At 38.9% G+C, this 24,554-nt stretch overlaps 1 protein-coding gene across 1 annotated transcript in view; it reads right to left on the bottom strand.

Annotated features, from left to right (window-relative positions):
* The window catches only part of PTPRM (protein tyrosine phosphatase receptor type M), a 475,520-nt gene that overhangs the window by 27,239 nt on the left and 423,727 nt on the right, over window positions 1–24,554 (bottom strand). Inside the window, exons 23-24 of the mRNA XM_086472548.1 lie at window positions 24,174–24,210; window positions 5,874–5,971 (exon numbers count right to left, since the gene is read on the bottom strand). Of these exons, the coding sequence (XP_086328674.1) occupies window positions 5,874–5,971; window positions 24,174–24,210 (135 nt within the window). The remainder of the gene's footprint in view (window positions 1–5,873; window positions 5,972–24,173; window positions 24,211–24,554) is intronic.

Genomic DNA, 24,554 nt, shown 5'->3' on the forward strand with positions numbered 1-24,554 from the left:
TGGAAGTGAGAATGCATCAAAATGCTGAAAGCTGAAACCACATCTGCTCTGAGTGACATTTGACAGTGCTGAACGCTAATAGGCTGATGTCCTGTATGATGATGCTAACATTGTTAATCTGGGGACATCTTTATTAAATGATTGCAAAGAGCCCTTCCTTCTCTTTCCTGAAGAACAACAGCCAATTCTTTCCCTAAGGGCTCCTCCCCTGCTACGCGTAACAGAGTAATGCCAACTTGTTATTTCTGGTTAGAAGTCTACAAAGCTGAAATCTGTTTTGACAACTAGAAGGGCTCACTGACTTGAAAGATTAACAGTAGTTTTAAATTACAATTGTTTTCTTTTTTTCTCATTGATACCCTGTAAAAGTATAAACTCTACTCTATCCAGCAAGGGATGCTGGAATTACAATGAAACCAAAAGTATAACAACAGTATATATAATAATATATATGTATCATAATCATAGGTCCTAGGTTTTCTGGGTAAACATGATTAAGAAAAAAAATTATCTTTAGATGGGGAAGGACACTATTTATAGGTTTTAGAAGCTGAGACTAGAATTACCTAGAGGTAAGGAAGAGTTTCATACAGCAACCTTTCTCCCTCTCATTTCTAAAATGTGGTTTCTTTCTTTCAGTAGAAAAGTTAAAATGAAATCTTAGTCAACAGCATGCTTACGAACTCTCTGGCACACCTCCTAAGGAGCATTAATGCCAGTATCCTGAACTAATTCCAATGTAGGTAATTTGGCTGATTACATTTAGAGGCAGTTCCAATTACACAGAGTGTTCTTCCATTTATACTAAATACAAATGTGCTGTTTGTGAGAAGTGTTAAAAGAGTTACTGTGTTTCATCTCTGCAATATCTCTGTAATGGGTGATCTGAATCTTAAATACAATTTGAATTTACCTTTGTTTATTAGAGGGTTCTTCCACATGGAAAATTCTCAAAACTTGTAAAATGCGTGAGTGCAAGCTTCATAAGAGCTTTGCGTCAAAAAATTTCTTTTTAAGACGAGGTGGCAAGTCCATTGGAAATTTCGCACAGCTTTTAGTGCAAGAAGGACGTGGACCTGCTTGAGCAGGTCCAGAGGAGGCCACAGAGATGATCAGGGCCTGGAACACCTCTCCTATGAGGACAAGCTGAGAGAACTGGGGTTGTTCAGCCTGGAGAAGGCTCTAGGGAGACCTTATTGCAGTTTTCCAGTACTTAAAGGGGGCCTATAAGAAAGATGGGGGCAATCCTTTTAGCAGGGCCTGTTGCAATAGGACAAGGAGTAATGGTTTTAAACTAAAAGAGGGTAGATTTAGACTAGATATAAGGAAGAAATTTTTTACCACTAGGATGGTGAAACACTGGAACAGGTTGCCCTGAGAAGCTCTGGATGCCCCATCCTTGGAAACATTCCAGGCCAGATTGGACAGGTCTCTGAGCAACCTGATCCAGCTAAAGGTGTCCCTGCTCACTGCAGGGGGGTTGGACTAGATGGCCTTTAAAGGTCCCTTCCAACTCAAACTACTCAGTGATTTTACAAAAAGCTAAGCCACCACTGTGTTCTTTCTTTTTCCCTATGTAGATACAGCTCTGCCAGCTCCTGGGAAGGAAACAGTCTCCCAGGAGGAGTATGCGATGGCTATCAGGAAAGCACAAGACTCCTGAGAGATAAGATGGCAGTGAGATGTTGTTTCGGTAGTACTAAGGTGTGCGTGCAGGCATAGGGACTATTCACCAGTCTCTGGCTGACCTTCACTCCTCTGTTTGTGGCACATCCATTCTGTTGTAGTCAACCTTGCCTCCTTTTAAAAAAAGGGTCTTTTGTGTGCTTATTAACACTATTAGCACTGGCTGTTTCTAATTCTGGATAATAATTGAGAAACTCTAATTACTGTAATTACTATGCTCCTGGGGAGAGGTTTTATTTTTTATAATTATTTCTAGTGATTTTTTTGGTAAATACTTTGTTATATTAAAAGCATGACAGACATGAGTCCTTGCAGTGCATTTATATATCAACCACCTCCACTGAATTTCATCAGTGCATTTCACCATTTATTAATCAGATATTACTAAATTTCTTCTGCCTCAAGCAAAAACAAGGAGTGGGAGAGAAAGTGACTACTGACAAATGAAAAATGATGTGACATGCCAAGTTTGATTCTGCCAACCAAGTATTAGTACAAGCCCAACAAGAGCAAAGATGGAGGTGACAGCTAGATGGCACAATTGAATATATTCTAAATCTTACCAACATAACTCTTCAAGGGGGAAAGAAATGTTTCAATGTGTGCAAACATTGAAACACTTCAAGAAGCAACCTGAGACTTTGGCCAATACATAAAGACCTTGATCTAGTTCCCATTGCTTTCCACAGAAGGATCCATCTCTTGTCTTTTGGAGTCTGTACTCCAGAGCAGTCTCTTGGAGTGTGCAAGACATTCTCTTGTGTCTACTTTCTGATCACCCCTACACTGGTGGGATAAAAAGTTTTGTTTCTTCTAGAATAATCTACCAGATTATGCTGTCTGTCAGGAAAATACGTTGTCTGAAATTACACTAATATCTTCAGTTGCTCTGCCACTTACAAACACGAGCATGGAGGCCTCTCGCATTAATTTAATCCAAAAGATATTATTTTGAAATAGCTCGTGGTCACACTGATATATTTATATGAGTCTTGATTTTGCTTTTTAACTGTTAGTGTGTGGTCTGGAAAATTCTGATTCTTGTATTAAAATGTATGTATATTATACCATTAATTACTTGTCATTCCCTTTTTGTGAACTTCATTGTGAGTGGAAAGTTGCTGACCCCAGCATGAAGAAGACGGAGCCTTTTTTTCAAGGCTGCTTCAAAGGGTGCTTATTTTGCTTAGTTTTTTTGGAAAAGTTCTTGTGTCAACCTATGCCAATCTTAACTAAAACCCACTTCATCATCCGTTATCAAAGAACTGTTCATGTAACTCGGCAGTGATTTTTCTAAATGACTGTGAGACCTCATTTAGATTTTTAATAAACAGTCACATTCTAATGAGGTCTTCATAAAACTGACTAAATATGTTTAGAAATCATTAGCTTAAATTACCAGTACAAAAGTCTCCTTAGGGAGCCCTGCAGATTTTGTGATAAGACTTCTGGCAGATGGATTAGTATAACAGCACAAGTGAGTTCTGAATTTCCACACAAGCCGTGTAAATGTGAGTGACTGGGTAACAGGCTACTAGATAAAGAGCTAAATGTCCCTCAGGTGGGTTCATTAAAGAGAGAAAACAATCAAAACACATTTCTGTGCCATTTAAATACCAGGTGCACAGCAGTCTGCAGGTGCCAGAAACACTGACAAGGGTCCCTTGCTGGAACACACAAGAGCTTAAAGGGATGCATGGTTTTGACAAGTGTGCCTCAGATAATGACAGATATTGGCAGATGTACCCGGACCCTGCTGGAGGGTAATGCAGGGACTGAGTCATTTGCAGCAGGTGCTTGCATTAGGGACAGCCTCATGGTGATTCCTCCAACCGCAATTAAAACAGTCCTGATGCATAATGCTCCAGGGCAAGAAGCAAGTTCCTAGCACTGATTTAATGACTACCCAGCCAGTCCTGGTAAACAAATACACATACGCCCCCTCAATGATTAATTCATAAAGGACATATACTGTGTAGCAAACGTTATATAGATATTCCTCTTTCCTGAAAATACAAAGGAATTTTCCTCCTCGGCTTACAATGGGTCAAGAGGGTTAAAAAATAATAATAATAAACCCCTACAAATCTTATACCAGCAAAAGTAATTGAAATAGAAAACCTCAAGGCTGGGAAGGTGACAAGGTTTGCCCTGCAGGAATGCTACCAAAAGGTCCATTAAAATCATTACTAATCAAGGTGGCACAGAGCTTGTGTTAGGGGTTGCAGGACAGATGGTGTGTTTATAACATGCCTCCTTGTTGCTGATGGTTCCAGCTCTGGGAGCGGGACAGAAGCACCAAGGGAGGAGTGACTGCATTGCTCTGTGGCTCGTACGATCTCATTTCCATTAGAAGCCCACTTCAATTTATGCTCTCTGATCTCACCTATGCTGGCCTCCAGAGAAAGTGAGAACAAAGTCATTTTACCACTGCCAGGGACAAAAAAGCCACAGATCTGTATCCCACTAGGAATCTTGCACCCTGACGAAATCTCCATGGTGGCACAAACTGTTGCTTGCTGCTAAGGGAACGTGCTGCATACCTAAATGTTGTGAGCTGAGGCTGCCAACACTGGCACCAAGACCAGCGTCTCCCTGGCTGATACCTGACAGTTCACTCTAATTGACGCTTTCAAATACTGACTTTAGGAAAACAGTATGTGGTTTCATGCAGTATGCTACTTTTGTTCTAAGGCTTGTTTATCCATAGCCTGAAAACCCCCCTTTTTAAGCTGTTGTGCTTGGGTACTTACGAATGCGTATAAAGCTTTAACGAAGAGGTTTGCTGGAGAGCTTCCTATTCTTATAAATCTATCAGTTTTGAATTGATATGTGACCATCCAACTATTTCTGCATTCTTCCTCACTCAAGGGACTGAATTTTTAAAGCGGCCTTCATGATCCCTTTTTGTCTCCGCAATTAGTTGTACATGTGTTCGTGCAGCAGGTGTTAATTACAGTCACAAATCCCACCTTTTTTTTTAATCTAAAAATAATACTGGCACACGATTTGGTGGCAGGCTTGGGCACACAGATATCTAAACGTTAGGATTTATATTAACAGTTGACAAAGGACCTAAGAAGAGTGTAAAACTGGACTTGCTAAAAAGGAAATAAGATCTGACACTTTGGCTCACACCACATAAACAGTGCTCTCTCTCCTCATGCAAATGCCACAGGGAAGAGGGGTATCAGCCACTCCATCAGCATGAAATTAAAAACACGTCTTGAAACCATGTGGCTCACACCAAGATATGTGCACTTGAGTTCTTATTTCAACACTTCAATTTACAATAATTGCAGTAGTTGCAATAAAAGCAGTGGGTTTTTTTTCATTCCAAGTGAAAGCTATATGCCCAGCTCCCAAGCAAATATTCTTGAAAAAAACATCCCAGATGAGAACTAAGACACCAGTGCATAAACAAAGCAGTAAATTAAGTCTCAGTTATTGATGTTGTGAGAAACAAAGAAAATGTTTCCATTCAATACCTGCTGAAAACAAAATTAGCCATAATGACTTGGGTAGGAGGCCTACTTCAGAAGTTATCAAGGAAAGAAAGAAAAGTACACGGTATCAACCAGGTAACTCAAGCTTTCCTTTACTCCTTAGCTCCTGAAGATGACCTGGTCAACAAATTTAGTATACAAAGAAGTAAAGCTTATTTTTTGTCTTTTAGTCTGGAAGGCTTATAGGAAAGAAAAATCCAAACAATCCAGGTTGATTTAGACTAACATACTGTGAAGAAGGTGCAGTTTCACAGTTTAACTACTTTTCCAGAAAAATGTTTCAGAACTACTCCCCCTCAGTCTTCGTTAAAAAAAAAAAAAAAAAAAAAAAAAAGATGACTCCATACCTTGTTCTGTAACCAAGTCCCTGGTTTCCCTTAATAGCAACGGTATGTCTGAGATACATACAAAGATATGAAGCTTTCCTTCTTTGGCAGTCTTTGCAGGCTGTGCTGTGCAGAACGCGTCTTTATCAGTTACTTTTTCATTGTGCCAATGTTATCAAAGCCAAGCATCCAAGGCATGTTTAAAAATAATTGATAATGAACCTCTTAGCATAGGCAGTCATAAATATTTTATGTGCTATACTCAGTATAAAAGCATCTTGTTGGTCTGCTATTTAATTTCCAAAAGCAAACATCTTGGAAGTCTTTCATCTTTTTAAGTACAAAAATCACTTACCCTTCCCACTTCTACCAGATTAGTAACCATGATTATGCTGGCTGTGTTTTCATGCCACACCATTCTCCAAAAGTCATATATTGTCTCCTGCATTGGTCCTGAAACAATAAATCAAATGAAAGGTTACTATCTGAAAGTCTCATGACTGGAAGCTTGTCTCTGGGGAACTTTGAGAAACCGTGACTATACACATATATTCATATCACTATCATCATATTTTTCATTTAGGGTCAATTTCTTTTCTGTCATGCCACCTATCTGCATTTAAGTATTTTTCCCCTGAAATAGTGCTCTGAAAGAAAGTTAGTTCTCCAGCATTTAGGTATTTATCTCTGTAATACCCAGAAGTGGAATTATAAAAAATGGATAACATTACTCTTTCTCTTAACAATTGGATGATAACCTAGGGAAGGTGTATTTGGAATGAAATGAGCCTCAATGGACTATGTGGCCTTTCCTGGTTTCTAATATTTTTCTTAGTATACACTATCCATCAAATTACCCCAGCTCCTAAATCGTACTTCCTGAAGTGAGACAGAAGTTATAGTTTTTTGCTGCAGTATATCACTTTGCAAAACAGCGGGGAAAGCGGTACAGAAGCCCGGCATGCCACGGCAGCCATGTCCTCTGCAGTGCTTTCCCCAACAACCTGTGTGCTTTTGTAGAGGAACACACAGGCCCTCCTCTAGCATCATGCTAAAGCTGGGCACCAGCCCACAGGAAACGCTACCGAAATGTACCATGTTGGGAACACCACACCACTTTGGGTAGGCCTGCCCCTGGCCATTTCTAGCCTACATGTCCTACCCACGACGTTCGGTGTGCCACCCCAATTTTAAACCACTGCTTTAAAATCACTGAGCCAGTAAGAACAAACAAATGTAAAATACTATCAGCTACTATAAACTTAACATCCGTACTGAATCCATTACTGAACTGCCACACTGCAGTGGATTATTTAGAGGAGTGCCTTAAATGAGCTAACTGGAGGATGAATGGATAATGTATTGGCTTAAATGTTCCTCTAGTGAAGAAAGCAACACTCAAAGCATTACAAAACCATACATTGACAGATTTGGGTAGTTTGATGCCCATGCTTCGGTACTTTGAGCTCCCTTTGAAAATAAAATTTTCACTCTGAAAGTAAAGTACCCAGTGAAAAATGTAGTAATACATTATTACTATATCATAATGGAAGGCGGGTTGGACTAGATGATCTTTGAAGGTCCTTTCCAACCCAAACCATTCTGTGATTCTATGACATTATAGGCAAATCAAAATGAACTCACTAGGCAAATAACATCACAGTTATGACAACTTACTTAGAACTCAAGTTTAAGAGAAACAATAGTAATAGTCTAAAACTTTTGATTTTTAAAAAATTTTATTTTAATTTTCAGCAATTTCAAAGGATAATTTTATCATGCATAATTTGCATAGACCATTTAAAGAAGTTATGTATTCTCCCCCTTACTTTCTCTGCTATTAAAAATGCTGCATATATAGTCAGTTCCACAGGTTTCCCTATAGTCACTCAATTCATCTTTTACTTGCTTTGGTAGTTCATATAACAGGAGAAAAAGCCGTTTAAAATAACAAGAAGCTATAACTGTTAGAACACAAGAAATGTCAGAAGGTCTCAGAGCAGAATCTAAAACTACAGTTTCTGAAATCACCAAATTCAAGCTGATGCTATGGCCGCAAAACCAGACACCTTTTCTTTTTTCTTTACATTTACAGCATAGAATGGTTGATACTTTTGTGAGATTTCATTCCAAAGTATGACAAGAGTTAAATCACTATCGACCATATGGAAATTTACAATAAGTATTTTACTTCTACATAAGTATCCCGGAAATGCAATACAGACATGGTCCAAATGCAATTTTGAATGTCACAGTAGGATAATTAATATACACTATAGTGAAAGTTTAGCTTGCTTGTGTTTTAATAACATAGGATTCAGTATAGCTTTTTGAGCAATTAAAGTCACAATAGCATTACAAAGGTTTTGGGCCAAGCTCTCCTACTGGTAAAAGCAAGGAGACTATTTTACTCACTGTGGGAAAACACTATCTCTGTATAGCTACTTCCTTCCTCTCAAATCTCAAACAAATACTCAGCAAAATTAATATTGCTATCATCTTTGATGGAGTGTAGGTAAAAATAGGGCTAGGGAAAGGCAGTTTTCCACCAAGTAGCATCCTGGGAAGAGTCTGCAAGTTCATGACACATTATTAAGATTATTTAAGCTTGATCAAGGACAAAAAATAACAACACTATTGCTTCAAGAATCCTGATTCTCAACCTGGTTAACGGAGAAAATCCAAATGGTTCCACTGGATTCTGTCACCACAGGATTATGTGATGTTTCAAGACTGTTCATCTGAATATCTTCTCAGCAAAGCTATAGGAAAGGTGAGAAAAGATCCTCTGTCTACATAGCCCTCTCTTCCCCTTGCAAGAAGTCAGAGTCATTGAGAAACTCAGGATCAATGTAGCAAGTTTCTTTATATACCAGTTCAGTTTTCTTTCCTACAGATTCACCACAGATACAAGATGGTTGGGCCCTACTTTGTAATAGTCACTTCTTTTTGACAGCTCTGGTATAACCTGCAACAATTTATTCCTGACTTTTTTTTTTTCTACAGACAGTATAATTTCTCTCATGATTTGAGGAATCCTACATTTAAGATCCTGAAATCACAAATTATAGCTGGTGAGAGATCCTAAACACTAATTTCTTCCTAAAGATTTTGAATTTGTCATTCTTTATAAAGAAAAAAGATAATAAATTATGAGAAAAATAAATCTTTAGAAAAAGTAATACCATTATTCAGGCCAGAGAAAGAGCTGAGCTCTGACAAGTCTTTCAAGCTTGATTCCAAATGTTGTTCTAGAAAAAATGTCCTATTCCGCAGTGCTGAGTACGCTCTTCTCAATCTTACTATCCAAATGATAAGACAATCATAATTAGAAGTGCTTGACAGGATTTCCTGCTTTCCTTAAGTATTCTCAAGTGTTTTCTTGCTTTTCCTCTCAAATTCTTACATGTAGCCTCCAAACCTCTTTCATGTTCAGGACACTAAAAGGAAAGAAACTATCCAAAAACCTGCCTTACAGTGTCAGAAATAAAATTCTTTTCTACCCCATTTTTCTTTTCTTCTTGACATTTTCCAAATTATTTTCTGACATATGAATAAATTATTACTTGTCTCCAGCCAGAATTGAAAAGCATTAGGGGCTAGGTAGGGTTGGAGGATTTATTGTCATGAAGAACTGAACAATTTCATTCCAGAGACTCGTGGTAGGGAGAGAAAGAGCCTATAATTGTTCTAAGCACCGACTCAACAGATGTGTGCACAACAGGCAGGAGGGTTACTCTCAGCAGCTGCCCCCTTGCGGGAGGAGAAGGTCTGAAGAGAAGGTACTGTGCTGCCTAACAGTAAGCCCGCAGCATACCCCATTAGCTACACAATATAGTAGTTGGTATCAAAGATTTCTGCTGTGAAAAAAAGGAAATCAACAACTTACTGCACCCAGAAGATGAAAAGCAAAGGAAAATAAGAAAAAGAAATCAACCCTCCAAACCCCAAGCTAATTAAATGCATTATTGAAAAAATTCAACAACAGAAACGTATGAATCACAACCATTAGTCGTATTACCAGTAGTTGTTAGTTGCTGCTCTGGGAATGCAGACATACTAGGAAATGGAAGATCACACAGCTTTGAAGGATGGTTTAAACTCTTCAGAAGCTGCTTCTGTACACAGAGCTTTCTAAAGCCTCTATTCCTGCCTGTTATTGTGAGACACAGTTCCAACAACTGGTATTGCTACTGGGCTATATGATCAATTTGAACGTGATACACTAGCCCACAATACAGGAAAAAGTGCCCAGATGTAGCAAGGAGAGCAAACACAAAGAAACAAGTAAAATCCGAATCCTGAAATGTCCCCAGCACTTACTCAGATGAGACTTTAAATCTATGGGTCATTTTTCAAGTTCTAGATAAGCAAGCAGCTTAAACAAGAAACAAATAGCTTCTAAAACCTTTTTCTAGTGTAGAATGTCAAATCCACAAGCTAATGCTTGCTCCACCTGAGACCAATTTCAATGACAGATATTAAAGCTAGAAACGTGAAGAAAATGAACAGATACCTTTAAGCTCCAAAGGCTCCCCAGGGACAGTGCATGGGCAGTGAGAGCCGTTAGCATGGGTTGATGGAGGCCCCAGACTGACAAAATGCAAGACGTATATCTGCAGCGGTGAAATTCCATCTTGAAAAGAGTGCAATAAACCTCCTTCCAGTGAGTAGATGCATCTACCCCACGTGAGGAGGTGGTTATAAAATGGTCCCCTCACCTAATGGTTACTGCAGTTTCTAGTAGCAATGATAACTGTCTTCACGTTTTACTGAAGCAAAACTTGCTGCTTGCTACTGTGACTGCCTACAACTTAACCACTCAAGGACAAGTAGCTAATATGTCTGCATAGGAGGAGCTGCATTTTAGCCCTCATTCTTTACTCTGTATGATCCCTTCAAAATGAACCCAAGATACAGTAAATGTTTTCTTATTGACAGATACAGATGCCTGGCAAAAAAAAGCCAAAAAGCAATGATTCCCTTTGCAACTACACTGTCAAAAAACCCAAACCCATTATGTAGCAGAAATTGTTCAAACTACACATGAAAGCACAAAAACAGATATGAAAAAGAAAATTGCTGGGAGAAAAGACTATAAGCTGATAGATTAAAAAGTTACAGAATTCTCCTTTTCCTAATGAGCCTCTTAAATGGGACAAACTAGCTGTTAGCAGGATAACTTACAGAGAATTTCACAGGAGGAAGCAAAATTACAGGGTTTCTAATGCTCTGCCAGTCAACCATGCTAGAATTCAGAGGTAAGAACAAAACATTCTTTCAGAAAAAGTTATGCAAAAACCTGCAGGTAAATCATAGAATAGTTTGAGTTGGAAGGGACCTTTAAAGGTCATCTAGTCCAACCCCAAATGTTACTTTAAACTATAAATATCACTGACTGCAGGCAAGTGAACACCTCCCTTAACTGAAATACATTTTTTCCCTACTCAATAAGGCAACATGCCCAAGATTTTACCAACAGGAATTTGCAGGCACATCACTATGTGATCAGGTTTCCATCAGTATTCAGTTCCGTCAGCCTCCCAGTTACCTCACGGGAAGCTCATCAGTGGTCAGCAGCTTTGCAAACCTGGACACCTCTGTGTGACCAGGTGTAGACTAAGGACTGTAAGATTAGGTTCCACTTTTTCATAAAGCAAACCAAAATAAAATGCCTTGATCTTTCTATCTAAAATAGTCAGCCTACCTACTATAAAGAAAAATGACAGATCTCAGTTGTGCTGATTTAGTCAACTAGCAAGATAAACTGCTACGATTTAGTCAACTAGCAAGATAAACTGCTAGTTCAGTATTTTTTTTTGCAATTGCATCGCCACTGCCACACAGCGGTACAGCTGTATGGGGCTCATCTCCACCCTCCCCAAATGAGCTGGTTTCTGAATGGAAGATACTTTGAAGATCTGATCAGTTGCTGATAATCTCATTTGTCAAGAGCAGTCTTTACCACATGCTTGTTGAATAGGTATGGTAGCATGCATTTAACTGTCATTCACCTTTCCAGGAGTTCTTAAGCTTTTAGCGCCTCCATGGAGGCCAGTGAAGTCCAGAACAAAGCTGTGCTATAAAAACTTAAAAAAACCCTAAGCAGTGATCATGCAGTCTTTCTGTAATAACTTCCCTCAAAATAGGTTTAGACATTTGCTTTCTACCATAACATATACACTTCAATTGACTTTAAAGGCTTATACAAGAGTATGTTTTCACAGGCACAGTATGAATACGCCTGTAATTACTGCGAATAATTTTTAAGTCTGAGATAAAACTGGTCCCATATCATTTAGTGGTACCTTGACCACACAACTCACCAATAGCTATCCAAATGCATACAGATCAGCCTTTCGTATTTTAAGCTGTCAAGAAAATAATGATGAAAAAGAATTAGGTCATATAACCTCGACGCTTCTAGTGCTTTAATTAGGAAGGCCTCCCAAGTCTATTCCAGCAACTACAGCAGCGTCGAGGGTAAAACATATCCCAGTGCCATGCAGCTATTCACTTTTACTGAAGTCTCCTATAGGCCTATCACTGTAAGAATTAGCACAATAAAAGGCAACAGAAGTTTGTACGAGCAAAACTTGGCCATAAATGCTTCAGTGTTATTTATTAATTGCTGGTTTCTAGCTGCCATACTTCAGTATTAATTATTATTTGTCGCTTCTGCATATCCCAGCCCCAGACATTTTATGCACTAAAGAATATCAATGAAATTAAACAAAACCCCTGTAATGAGCTGAAAAAACATATTCTTGCTTTTATCACTTTATTTCATTTGACTTACAGTGTTGGCTGTGAAGGCATTTTAAACGCACTTTCCAATTTTAGCCATACAAATATTAATTATTATGTAATTTTCAGCAGGGCTATATTGCAATTATAGATCTATGCTGGCTTTCCTGATAAAACTTTCTCAGAAATCTCTCTTGCCTTGGAAAAAAAAAATATCACAGAATCACAGAATCATTTAGCTTGGACAAGACCCTCAATTAAGATCACGGAGTCCAACCATAAAGCTAGCACTACCAAGCCCACCACTAAACCATGTCCCTAAGCACCACATCTACATGTCTTTTAAATACCTCCAGGGATGGTGACTCCACCACTTCCCTGGGAAGCCTCTTCCAATGCTTTAACAACCCTTTCGGTAAAGAAATTTTTCGTAATGTCCAATCTAGATCTCCCCTGGTGCAACTTGAGGCAATTTCCTCTTGTCCTATCATTTGTCACTTGGGAGAACAGACCGACCCCCAACTGGCTACAACCTCTTCTTGGGCAGCTGTACAGAGTGATAATGTCTCCCCTCAGCCTCCTCTTCTCCCGGCTGAACACCCCCAGTTCCCTCAGCCGCTCCTCATCAGACCTGTGCTCCAGACCCTTCACCAGCTTCGTTGTCCTTCTCTGGACACGCTCCAGCACCTCAGTGTCTGTCTTGCAGGGAGGGGCCCAAAACTGCACCCACCATTTGAGGGGCAGCCTCACCAGGACTGAGTACAGGGGCACGATCACCTCCCTGCTCCTGCTGGCCACACCATGGCTGATACAGGCCAGGATGCTGTTGGCCTTCTTGGCCACCTGGGCACACTGCTGGCTCACGTTCAGCCGGCTGTCGACCAGCACCCCCAGGTCCTTTTCTGCCAGGCAGCTTTCCAGCCGCTCCTCTCCCAGCCTGCAGCGCTGCTGGGGTTGGTGTGACCCAAGGGCAGGACCTGGCACTTGGCCTTGTTGAACCTCATGCAACTGGCCTTGCCCCATCGATCCAGCCTGTGTAGATCCCTCTGCAGAGCCTTCCTGCCCTCCAGCAGATCAACACAACAACAAATTACAAATAAACAAAGCTGTGGATGAGCTTCCAATTAGGTTGCTTCCCTGTCAGTACCAGCAGGCAGCCCAAGCAAGGAAGCCTGAAGCTATGTCTACCCTTACATGAGGTATGGAAAAAACCCTCCCCTTCAGTTTTAAACTTTAATTTAACTGATTCCACCATGGCAGTATATACAGAGATGGCACAGAGAGGAGTCACTTGTTTGCAGAGGCAGTAATTAAGTCGTAGTGAGGTAAGAAAGCACATCATTTTGTAAGCAAGAATTCTACCAGAACTTAATTCACAAACAAATAAAAAAACCATTCAGTTTCTCCTAAGACTGGTTTTAACCCAGGCTTCAGACTATACCATGCATATCAATATATGCAGAATCTATGTTTTTGCTGTAGCCAGTTCACCATTTCTTTTTTTTTGGTCTACTGCGTCAATACCACCTTACAATGCAAAAAAAAGAAAACAGTATGCAGCAACACTATTCCACAGTAAGTCCCCTCAGCTACACTCAAGTGGGTTAATCAGGACTGAGCTATGAATTTAAAATGTGTTTTTCATTATTTCCTCACCTTAGATGGATTGTCAATAAGAAATAGATCTGACTGAATCTTGTTAGCTTGACATTTCAGGAAAATGGTGCTTATAAAGCAAGCTGAAATGCTTTACTGGGACAAATCCTGCCCAGTGCAGCTACTGGCACATAGTGGCTTTCTACTGTATCCTTTGCTCTGGAAAAACACAGCCTTCTCTCATTAGCAGCCAAGGGACAGCACAGTGAATAGCAATTTGCTGATTTTCAAGCACAAACTAAATCCTACCTGCTTCAAGCTAGCCAGTCAGCAAGCCCTGCTGCCTGCACATTACTATATGTGAAAATTGGCTTTCACAAAATGAAATTTTCAAAGTGCTTTCAAGTCCCATTAGCTTTCAACAAGGCTTAGATTACTAAGTGACTGAGGTGCGTGTAGAAGTTTTAGCTGTAGCTCCCATGAGACTGACCAGTGCTTTGGCTGGCTTTCTATACTACCTCCTCCTATATTTAGAGGAGTCAGCACTAGACCTTTCACAGGATGAAGGAAAGAAGGAGATTGACCTGCAAATTCTCCATCTCTTTCCAAATGTAAAAAGAACATAAAAATGTTTGGCCTATGCCATGCTGTTTACAATGTGCAGCAGCAATGAGCCACAGTCCTATTGTTTTATGAAATATGCACAAGCGTCTCACAGCTAGCTAAAATAAAAAAACCCCTCTGTTCTAAATTCCCAGTTTAATATAGAGATGCTTAAAAATATATCCTTTGAGTAATGACAAAACTGATTATTCCAGAGAATTTTTTCTTTGAAGTTGCTCATTTCACAAAACTAGATAATCAGTTTGAAAATATATACTTTATAAGTGTGTGTATATACACATATACCTCACCTGTTGGCTACAGCTGGATCATTTCTCTTGCTGGCATTTCCACTGATCCTATTCTATAGTGAATCTGTGGGTAGTCAGTAAGTTTTACAGGGATGTGGTACTTGCTCTCTGGAATATCATACGGTATTTTCTATAACTAGGCTGGAAGAGCACACATCTCTATGCATTATTTTGTCTGCATTATGGTACTATCTAGAAATCCCAGTTCGGGACTGGAGCTCCACCGTAATGAGAACTGCATTACATATGAGATGCCCATGAATACACAAAAGGTGTTCATGCCTCTCACAGTCACAATCCAAACATTCCTTGAGAGACAACGGGAAGCAAAGCAGGGTTCAAATGAACTGAACAGGCTTGGTATAATACATGGCAGCCACAACCTGCTCCCTAGCCATTTCTGAATAATCTTACCTGCCTGTGCTCCACATAAGGATTTCCACCATGTTCAGAAACAAGTTGTTGCTGCACTTAAATACATTTTTAAGTCTGAGACGAGACTTTACTTCTGCACTCTTGGCAGGAGCTATTTAAGACATTTTTATAACACTACAGGCTAAGGCTACCAGTTAACTTTCCATCTAATAAAGTGTTACACCCTTATTGATTGACATTTCTCCACAGCTAAATTTCTAATACTAGCTCAGTTTGCTCTGTATCAACAAAATAAAATGAAAATGTCATATGGTTTCCTAAAGAATAAATAGCACATTCCCTTAACACCTTTTGACTACTCACAGAAGTACTCCAGACTGGGAACAGAGGAACTAGCAGCAAGAGAAATGCTCCAGATTTATCCAGTTAGCCTGAGATTAGGCAAAGCTGACTGCAATAAAAGCTGTGTACTACTGGCCATGTACATAACATTAGGCCATTCAAGAAAGCTGTTTTTTCTGATCTTAACTCCAGGAAATGAAAAAACCCAGCAAAACAATGTAATTGTAGTTTAATGTAGTTCATCCAGTATAATTGAAGAACTCTTTCTTTCATACAATTTGTTTGCCACACAGCAGGGATGTTAAATAGTCTGTTCCTCATTTCCTCACACTGGATAAATCCAGAATCTTCCAAATTTTGCGTTACATGTAGCACTCCCAGGAGGTTAGGGATCCTCTAGTGAGGGTTATGTGGGATACCTGAATAAGGCCAGAGTCTTGAATCTTTACCTTGCACAGCTTTTAAGAGAGCACTGCTAGGCAATGGCTCGCAGGGAGTGTGTCTCAGTTTCTTCTGCTACGAAACAGGAATACTTTGAGTAACTGTAACTAGAGGCTTTGACGTATTTTCCAGCAGAGTATACTGGGTACAGAGAAACAGAGTAGGTCTCTCTCTCGCACAGGGACTCTCTTTGTCGCCATGCCCTACAGACATTTAATTGTTTAATTACAGTCAAGCATGTCAGGAGAACGACAGGTGACTCATCTGGGAAACTGAGATACAGGTCCACATTGATTCATATCAAATGGCAAAATGAAGTATTTGCTCTCCATCTGAGGCCACAGCCCTGACTGAAGGATGTGAGAGACAGATTCCAGGAGCCTTGAGCCAACGGTTTGAACCTGAACTGTCTTTGTGAAAGCAGTCGGAACAGGAACAGAAAGTTTCAGTTTAGGCGAATCAACACTTTCCAGTAAGAAAGCCGTTTTACTTTCTAATTTGTGTGTTCTTCTCAAGAAGGATGATTTGCACCATGGAAATATGAATACCTAATAATCACTCATTCTAAATAGCCCATCTGAGCTTGGGAAGACTAACAAATAGGGAATTTATTTTGTAAAAACCATTTGCCTGTAACATTTCCAACTCAAAAATCTTAGGTAATTGACTTGTTGGACTGGGTTCTTCATACCAACTTGTAATGCAGAATCAATTTTGATGATGGATGAGAAGTTTAAGATAATTTTATCCCTTTCAGTAGAAGGTTCCTTTGGGAATGGACAAAAGAACCTAATTAGTCTTTCCCATTTCACTTTCTATTTTCATGTTGAGTCAGTCGTAAGTATCAGGATGTAATAAAATCATCACTATTCTCTAGCTCAAAAATATGAGTTCATTTTGGCTACTTGTTTCTTTTATTTTTCCCCAAGGACCTTATTGTGAAGGAATGTTGCTCATCCCTGTGAGTAAGATATTCAGATTCTGTATTTTTTAAACTCGTGCTGGGAGTTTAAGTGCATTAACATGAACACTTTACCCAGATGAACAAACAAAATAATTTAGTCTACATTAAAGCATAAGTAAAAATACTAGAAAAACCAAATCTGTTATAATTTATTATCCTGGTAGGTATCTCATGAGTGAGATATATCACTCAGAATATATTTTCCTATTTAAGGCTGGAGAACTTTGGTACATTCATTTCTTCAGTCACAGAAATAGTGAGAATCGAACAAATATAAGTCAGATCAAGGTATATATGAAGGTCATTAACAACTAAATGTGTATTGGATATTTTTCCTTTTAACTTCAAGTTAATTATGGTAAAAATTAAATCTGTGTGACAACAAATTCTCTCAGCACTATTATTTATTGTTATTTTTGGGACCACATTGGTTATTTTCACCACTTCAAGCAGGAAAGGACAATGCTAACCTTTTAATTCTATTTTTTATTATATTTTATGGGAGACTGCAGTATTTGATGTAGACTGTAAACAAGGAAAGGCATTCTAACATGCGGAGTGTATTTGTGCTTAGTACAGACACAGTAACGTGAGCATGCTTGCAACAGAATGAGATTTAGCAGCAGCAGAGGGAATCTCCACAAAGTCTACAACTGAATATGCAACTGCACGGAAGAATACAGATGGATAGGAAAAGAAATTAATCCAGTAAGCCTGTATCTTTTTTTTTTCAAAGGCAGTGCTTCAAAATCACCCAGACTGTCATGTGCATTGGTGGCCATATCAATACAGAGATTTCAGTTGCCACCAAAGGATCTAGAACAGAGAAAAGATGACAGGTTTCACAGATTCTGATATGGTGACAAGACAAAACAAACCTGCCTTATTTGTTTCTTGATACATTAGTTTCTGAAATACATTCTATTTGTAAATTTGCTACACTTTTTTTTTTTTTTTTTTTTTTCCCAGCAAATGAGAAGAGGAAAAGCCTTCTTATACCTGCTGCCAAGCCTCCTCCAGGCTGCTGAAGACCAGCTGGAAAACAGACTTCACAGAAAAAAAGATGCTTTGACTACATGATTTTCCTGACAAACTGGGTTTCTCTGCTCCTTCTGCTTTAGCATTAGGCTTCACTGACTGACAGGCATGGTAACAGTACTACTCTGTCAAGAGTGCCAGGTACCTTCCCCATCAAGTCCAATTTATGGTTGATTCTTTATCGAGGATGGAAACCCTATCATCAAACATCAGCTTTTCATAATTTGCACCCTCTAAAAATGCAGACATGTGAGGTACATTTGTAGTGTTGATGTTGTATACATTTTTCTTGGACAAAAAATGGAGTCTAGTGCACACTCTAGGTCATTAGGAGTCTGAGCAGTAAATACACTAATACACGGCCACCTCCATAATGTTCTTTTCTGAAAGTGTTTGGTTCACAAGGACAGTTTGCTCAGGAAACTGAGTTTCAGGAAGATAACTTCCTTGTTTGCAGGACATATTTTAGAGTCATGTTTTTAAAAAGAGGACAAATACATTACTTTTCACACTATCTTCTATTTTCTAGAATACAATCTTGAAACATTCCCTTTTGTCTGATTCACCTGTCTACTTAATTACCAGCGTCTCTCATTTCTCTTACTTCTTAATTCTGATATGGAAAAGTCTATTGTAGCTATTCTATACTGACTTGACAACAGAGAAATCAAACCAATATCTTGTCTGTGAGACATCTATATATGCTCTGAAGACCTTTATGTCTGATTTCCCGCTGCTCAGTCTTTGCGGGGGAGAGGATAGAAGGATTGCTCTCTCTTCCTCCGTATGGAAAATGTAGCCACACATATGTGAAGAAGAATATAAGTGACTTTACCTAGTAATGCATCTATCAGCAGTTTTCCAACATGCTCCTGTTTCCCTTGGTCTACGCACAAAGATTCAGAGGACTAACACACTGCAACAGAGCCTAAGCCAACTTCGTATCCATGAGAAAACTCCACTAGTTCTGCATTTACAGCCTTCTACACTGAATGGAAAGCAACATGGACATCTCATTCCCTGTATAGACAAATGTACCACACAGCTGATTAAGACAAACACAGAAAAATAGAGGAATCATGAAAATGGTGAAAGATAACTGTTCTAACGCAGTTATCACTAAAATCTCCTATTATAAACAGGCAGAGAGAAACTCTCGTATTCTCATGTACCATAACGTGGCAACTGTCAAAAAGTGTTGACTTTGATAGTTACCAGTTTTTACTACACACTGTCTCTTTTTTGTCTTCAACACTAGTAAAAGCACCACTTTTAAAAGATGCTCAAATGTTGAAATTATCACCATCAGCCTTCAGCTGGAAATGGTAGCAAGAGAGCTCTGGTGAATTTGCCATATGGCTTCACAATATAACCTGGAGATATCACTTCCATATGTAAAGGGTCTATCACTTCTGTATGCATTTGGGTGTGGGAAAAAAGTAACTTCTTTGCCATTAGTCACCACTATTGCAAAACAGGTGAAGGACACGTTTCATGCTTATTCAACGCAGCGCTTAAGAATGGGTTTACCTCCTTCACTGAAGACAGATGGCTTCAACCACCTTTCTAACGTTTTGATGATTAAATAGTAAACAACAGCATGAAGCACAGTTGAATCTTCAAGATTAATACAGGTGTATAGAATTCAATCACTTTGTATATACATCAGGATATCAGCCTGACTACCTTACCTCCTGCAAAAATGACAGTGCATATAAAACTGAAAAATTGTGTAGAACTATCTTGCTTTGTCATTTTCAAATTCTCCCTGAAGGAATTTAAAATGTTAATTTTGATCTGGAGGCTAAAACCATGGCAGCAAAAGTTTCTTTGTAAAGAGAAGTGTGGCCCTTCCATGCTGTTGTAGTTGTGACAACTTTTTGCAACATAAAACCAAAAAACATGCTAAGGAAGTTAAGCGTATTATTATTCAAAGCAACATTTTTGCTTCAGATGCCTGAAAGGGAACTTTCAGTTTGAAAGAAAACGTATTTTTGTTTTGGAAAACCCTTATTAAAATGTTCACTCGATATACACAGTTATACGTGGAAGAAAGACACATATTTTGCAGAAAAGAGAAGGAATACGAAAGGGGTTATTACACTGGCAAGTTTATGCTGCTATAGTGAAGACTGTAAACATTTCCATCGTAAATATTTATTTTCAGAAGTTTGTAACTCTAAAAAATCCTCCTAGCTGGAACTTGACTTGATGTTTGCCTCCATAATCAACAACATTCAAAGTGAAGCAGTTTAGCATCTGCCTTGAGATTTGATACAGACAAAAAAAGAGGTTGAAAGGCTACCCTGGGTTATTATATCTAAAGCTGCTTTATTTTTCAAGAGTAATGACTTTTTACAGTCATTAAGACATGATCTAAAGTACTTCCTCAAAACATCTTAGATCTGGTTCCTCTGCATGTTGCAGCAAGCAGAGACAATCTGAACTATGAGGAATATTCAAAATTCTGAGATTCACAAATGAATGTACTTTATATATAAAGACATGCAGCTTGCACCTGAGTATCTGCTGTTTCACACATGATTGATTTGCTTGAAAACCAGCCCTGGTGGAAACAGCAATGAGCGATGCTGTAGAACTATATTAACATTCATTTGTCACTCATAATTCACAGTTGCTGGTGCAGTGGTGGAGGAAGCATTACAAAACATTTGATAGAGACTTGCTAAAAGAAGCGAAGTCATAGCTCAGTTAACTACATGAACTTCAGGGGGGACAGAACAAGTAAATACAAAAAAGCTTAATTTTTCCTGCTTAGTAATCAGTGCGAGACATGCAAGATCAACAACAGTCATTCAACAGTAAGAACATCCAGCAGCGTGTGTGAGAATAAGTACCATACAGATATTCAACCTAATGCTCTCACTAAAGGACCTGGTTAAAATTCATTGATTACCTAACTCCTGGAAAAAACCTCTAGCTGCCAGTAAATTGAACAGATCATACAAGAGCTCGATATTTTGCCAAAAAAAATATATATTCAAAGAATTATATCCATGGGAACAAGTGATACATAAAATGAAACAGCAAGTTTTAAATTGCACCAGCTTGCTGATTCTGCATGACCCAATATGCCAGCTTGTGACGAGGGATTCTTTTTAATCATGGTGGCTCAGGTGTGGATCCCATCTGTTAATGCCAATTACAGCAGATCACCAAAAGTCTTTATTAGCTGTAAATTCAGTCTACCACTCACATTATACTTCTCACATAAAGGAAAATTGATGTTAATTTTATAATGGATATTGCACACTCTGAATGTGTTTCTCTTAAAATGGAAGTAAGACCTTTTTTTTGAATATTAGTGGAGAAAGCCTCCATTAGGTGAGTCTTTTAAAAAATGTTTCTCCCCCTAATTCAAATTAGCAGCAAGATGCTATGAGCACCAAGGTGGAAAGATACCCCTGCATGTCAAACTCGGGTTAGTATGGAAGACAGTAACACTTTAATAAACAGGTGATTATGCAACTCCCAGCTCTGTTAAAAGCAGATTGGTAGTCTATTACAAACTGATTAAATTTGCCACTTCTTCACTTCAAACAATTATATTTGCTCATTAACACTTGATATGTTGAATGCAGCTTAAGAAGAACATAGGAAAATTAAATATCAATCATTCTAACGCCTCAGAGATTTAAAACTGACTCATGTAATGATATTTTCCTTCAAAGAACAATAGGCATGTGCACCTGTGAAAGTTGTGGTGGAGAAGAAAGGGGAGAATGGGAGAAGTTATTTAAAGACTGATGTAAAGTAGTCATCAAGGGAATTAAACCTGCAGCTTAACCATCGTGCTGCACTGATGTGTTTATACATATCTATACGAAAACTGAGCATGAACATCGTTGGCTATACTGCAAGCCATAGCTCAGGACAGGCTTACCTGTAAGGAAGACATTCATGTTTGACATGTGAAACAAATGTCTTTCACAGTTAATACAGAGCCTTAAAGGAGTTTTAGAGATTATTCCCAGCTACCCCATCACCTTTGCAAAAGACAGAGACTGTGTCTCACTGATAGTGTTACTATTGTGCAAAGGCTTTGTCAGGAAGCTGGGAAGCTGGAGAATAACGCTAATTAGCCTTTACACAGTGGCATCTATCAGGACATTGCAGAGAACAATAAAAAGCAGGTGAGTATTTTTAACCCTATTCTGCAGAAGGGAAACCTGAGACAGAGGAAGGAAAAGAAGGTTTCTCATGATTCTTCATAAGGCCAAGGACAGAGACAGAGAGAATACATAAACCTCTTGAGATCAATGCTCTCTGTTCCTCCAAAATGGAGATACAAATCTGCTTCCCGACTGGCCTTAAAAAATAAGACGTTAAAGATGTAATCCAGAAAAAATCTCACAGCCAGAATGACAGCTGAAACTATCATATATCCCTCACAACTTGGAAGAAGACTTGTTTCTGCTCCTTTTATTCTCCTTCTTGACGCCATATCAGGAAAAAAGTGTGGTAAAGAAACTGTTGGGACTTGCTGGTGGATCTAGTACATAGACTTTCAGTACAGTATTCATGCATTATTACACACTTGGCTTTAAAAGTACAAAAACCTCCAGCTTGGTATTTACTATTCTAAGTATTATGATGAGTGACAAAGCCACGTTTAAGCTTGGTTCACATAGGGATCTCATATGTCTAGCAGAAAGCTGTCAGGAGATCTTCTAGTGAACCTCCTGGTGAAAACAACTGTATTACAAACTGCAAGTAAAATGCCAACTGTGTACCTTTCTATTTTAGGATTCAATTAAAGGTGAAAAACAACAGCATCATTAGCTAAAGGTTAAATAGAACAATCCATTTCTTCTTAGAAGAGAAGGGTTTAAAAGCTCAAAGGGAATTAAGCTGCATTTTTGCCCTAGTTTTCCTGCCTTGCTCATCTGTAGAAAGGCTATGGACTGAGGAATGTGGTGGGTGGGTAGCAGAAGTGGAAGCAGCACATTTAAATGGCTCATATTCTAAGATCAGAAATTCTAATCCCTGTCTAAAAGTGTAATACTGACAGTAGTGAGGCTGTTCTAGAAATATGGCCTGTGTCCTGCCCCGTTGTCATCTGACAGAAAGTAGCACCTCATGTGGGACTGTCCAGAGCCAAAGTACAGAAAGGCAGAGAGATGAAGCCTCCCACTGCTAGAAGTGGGGACTGGAAGCTGCAGGCTCTGGGTTACTTATGGGACAACTGAAATCACAGGAAAAGCTCTTATTTGACGTGACCAATATTTTCTCTGCTTTGATAAAAAGTCACTAAAAAGTATGTATGACCTCTAAATCCAACACATGGTAAGATTATCCTGAGTATATTACACTCAGTACTCCAGTTGGCTCTCTTAAAAGGTTGGGCATGTGCTGAAACAACATATGTGGGTGTAGCTCAGCTTCTTCAGATCCACAGGCAAATGCAGGGAGCTCTGTCACAGAATACCTGCTACAGAGAAGATTTCCTTCCTCCAAGCAGTGGAGGAGCAATCAAATTTTCACATGTATGCAATCCAAGCATAGCCAGGATATTGGCATATTGTTCAATATTATGATTAAGCAGTCACAGAGGACTCATCTTTCCCACCTGTTCCAGCTCTGAACTTGAACAAAAAATAAAAAAGAACTGCATCAGGACGGGCAAATTATGTTTTTGCCGACAAGTACAAACGGAAAATGAATTGGCGTGTTGACAAAGAAATAGGTTTCCTGTTCACAAGCAAGCTTTTAAATGATGGCCTGTAAAATTGTCTCTCTAGATACCCTTGAAGAACCCCACTGTAAGTTTAATATGTCTTTGGGTCCTCTACTAAAACTTGCTAACTAACTGAAGTGTTTTGTATTTTAAGGACCTGGAGCCTAGTTATCACTGAACAATTAAGAGAATATATATTTTCATTATATTGTTGTCTCTCTGAAAAGTTTACTCAATATTTCTACCATGACTTATTTCTTCTTTTCATGAGTAACAACATGTTGAGTAACCTCTGCCAAAAAGGATGTATTTTGCTTTTCTACTCTAAACCTACTTTAACACAAAGGTGAAAGACTGCTTACTTGACATGCCTGAAAATTAGGTAACAACTCAGTTCACCTGCTTCTACCTAAGTGATTAAGCCTACCTTGACCTGGATATTGACTGCGGCAGGAATGCGTATTAGAGAGTATAAACTGTAATCCAAGTACCAAAACTTTTTAGCCTCACATAACCAGAAAGAAAGTGTGATAAACTTACCTTGTGTAGCAATGTAGTGATTTGGTCTATGATAACCCTAAAACAAATTGAAAAGAAAATATAAGCAATATGCACCTCATCTATGTTACAAGCAAAACTTCATTTGCAGCAGTATTCAGTAAAAATCACAACAATACAGATAACTTATTGGATGGAAGTTCCTTCCAGCAGGGGAAGGGCAAGGGAGAAGGGGAACAAGAAGCAAATGAGTTTTCTGCAAGATACTTAAATTGCAGCCTTGTACATCAGGGGACAGAAGTAATATGTTCTTTCAGTCCCTTGTTGGCTCTGCTGAAAATGAACAGCATGAAATCCTCTCCAGCACTTGCAGCTAATGGCATCGGATGCTCATGGAGGCTGAGATATACCTCCAAGCTACTG

This window comes from Leptosomus discolor, chromosome 13 (assembly GCF_034619465.1).
Source record: "Leptosomus discolor isolate bLepDis1 chromosome 13, bLepDis1.hap2, whole genome shotgun sequence".
NCBI lineage: Eukaryota > Metazoa > Chordata > Aves > Leptosomiformes > Leptosomidae > Leptosomus > Leptosomus discolor.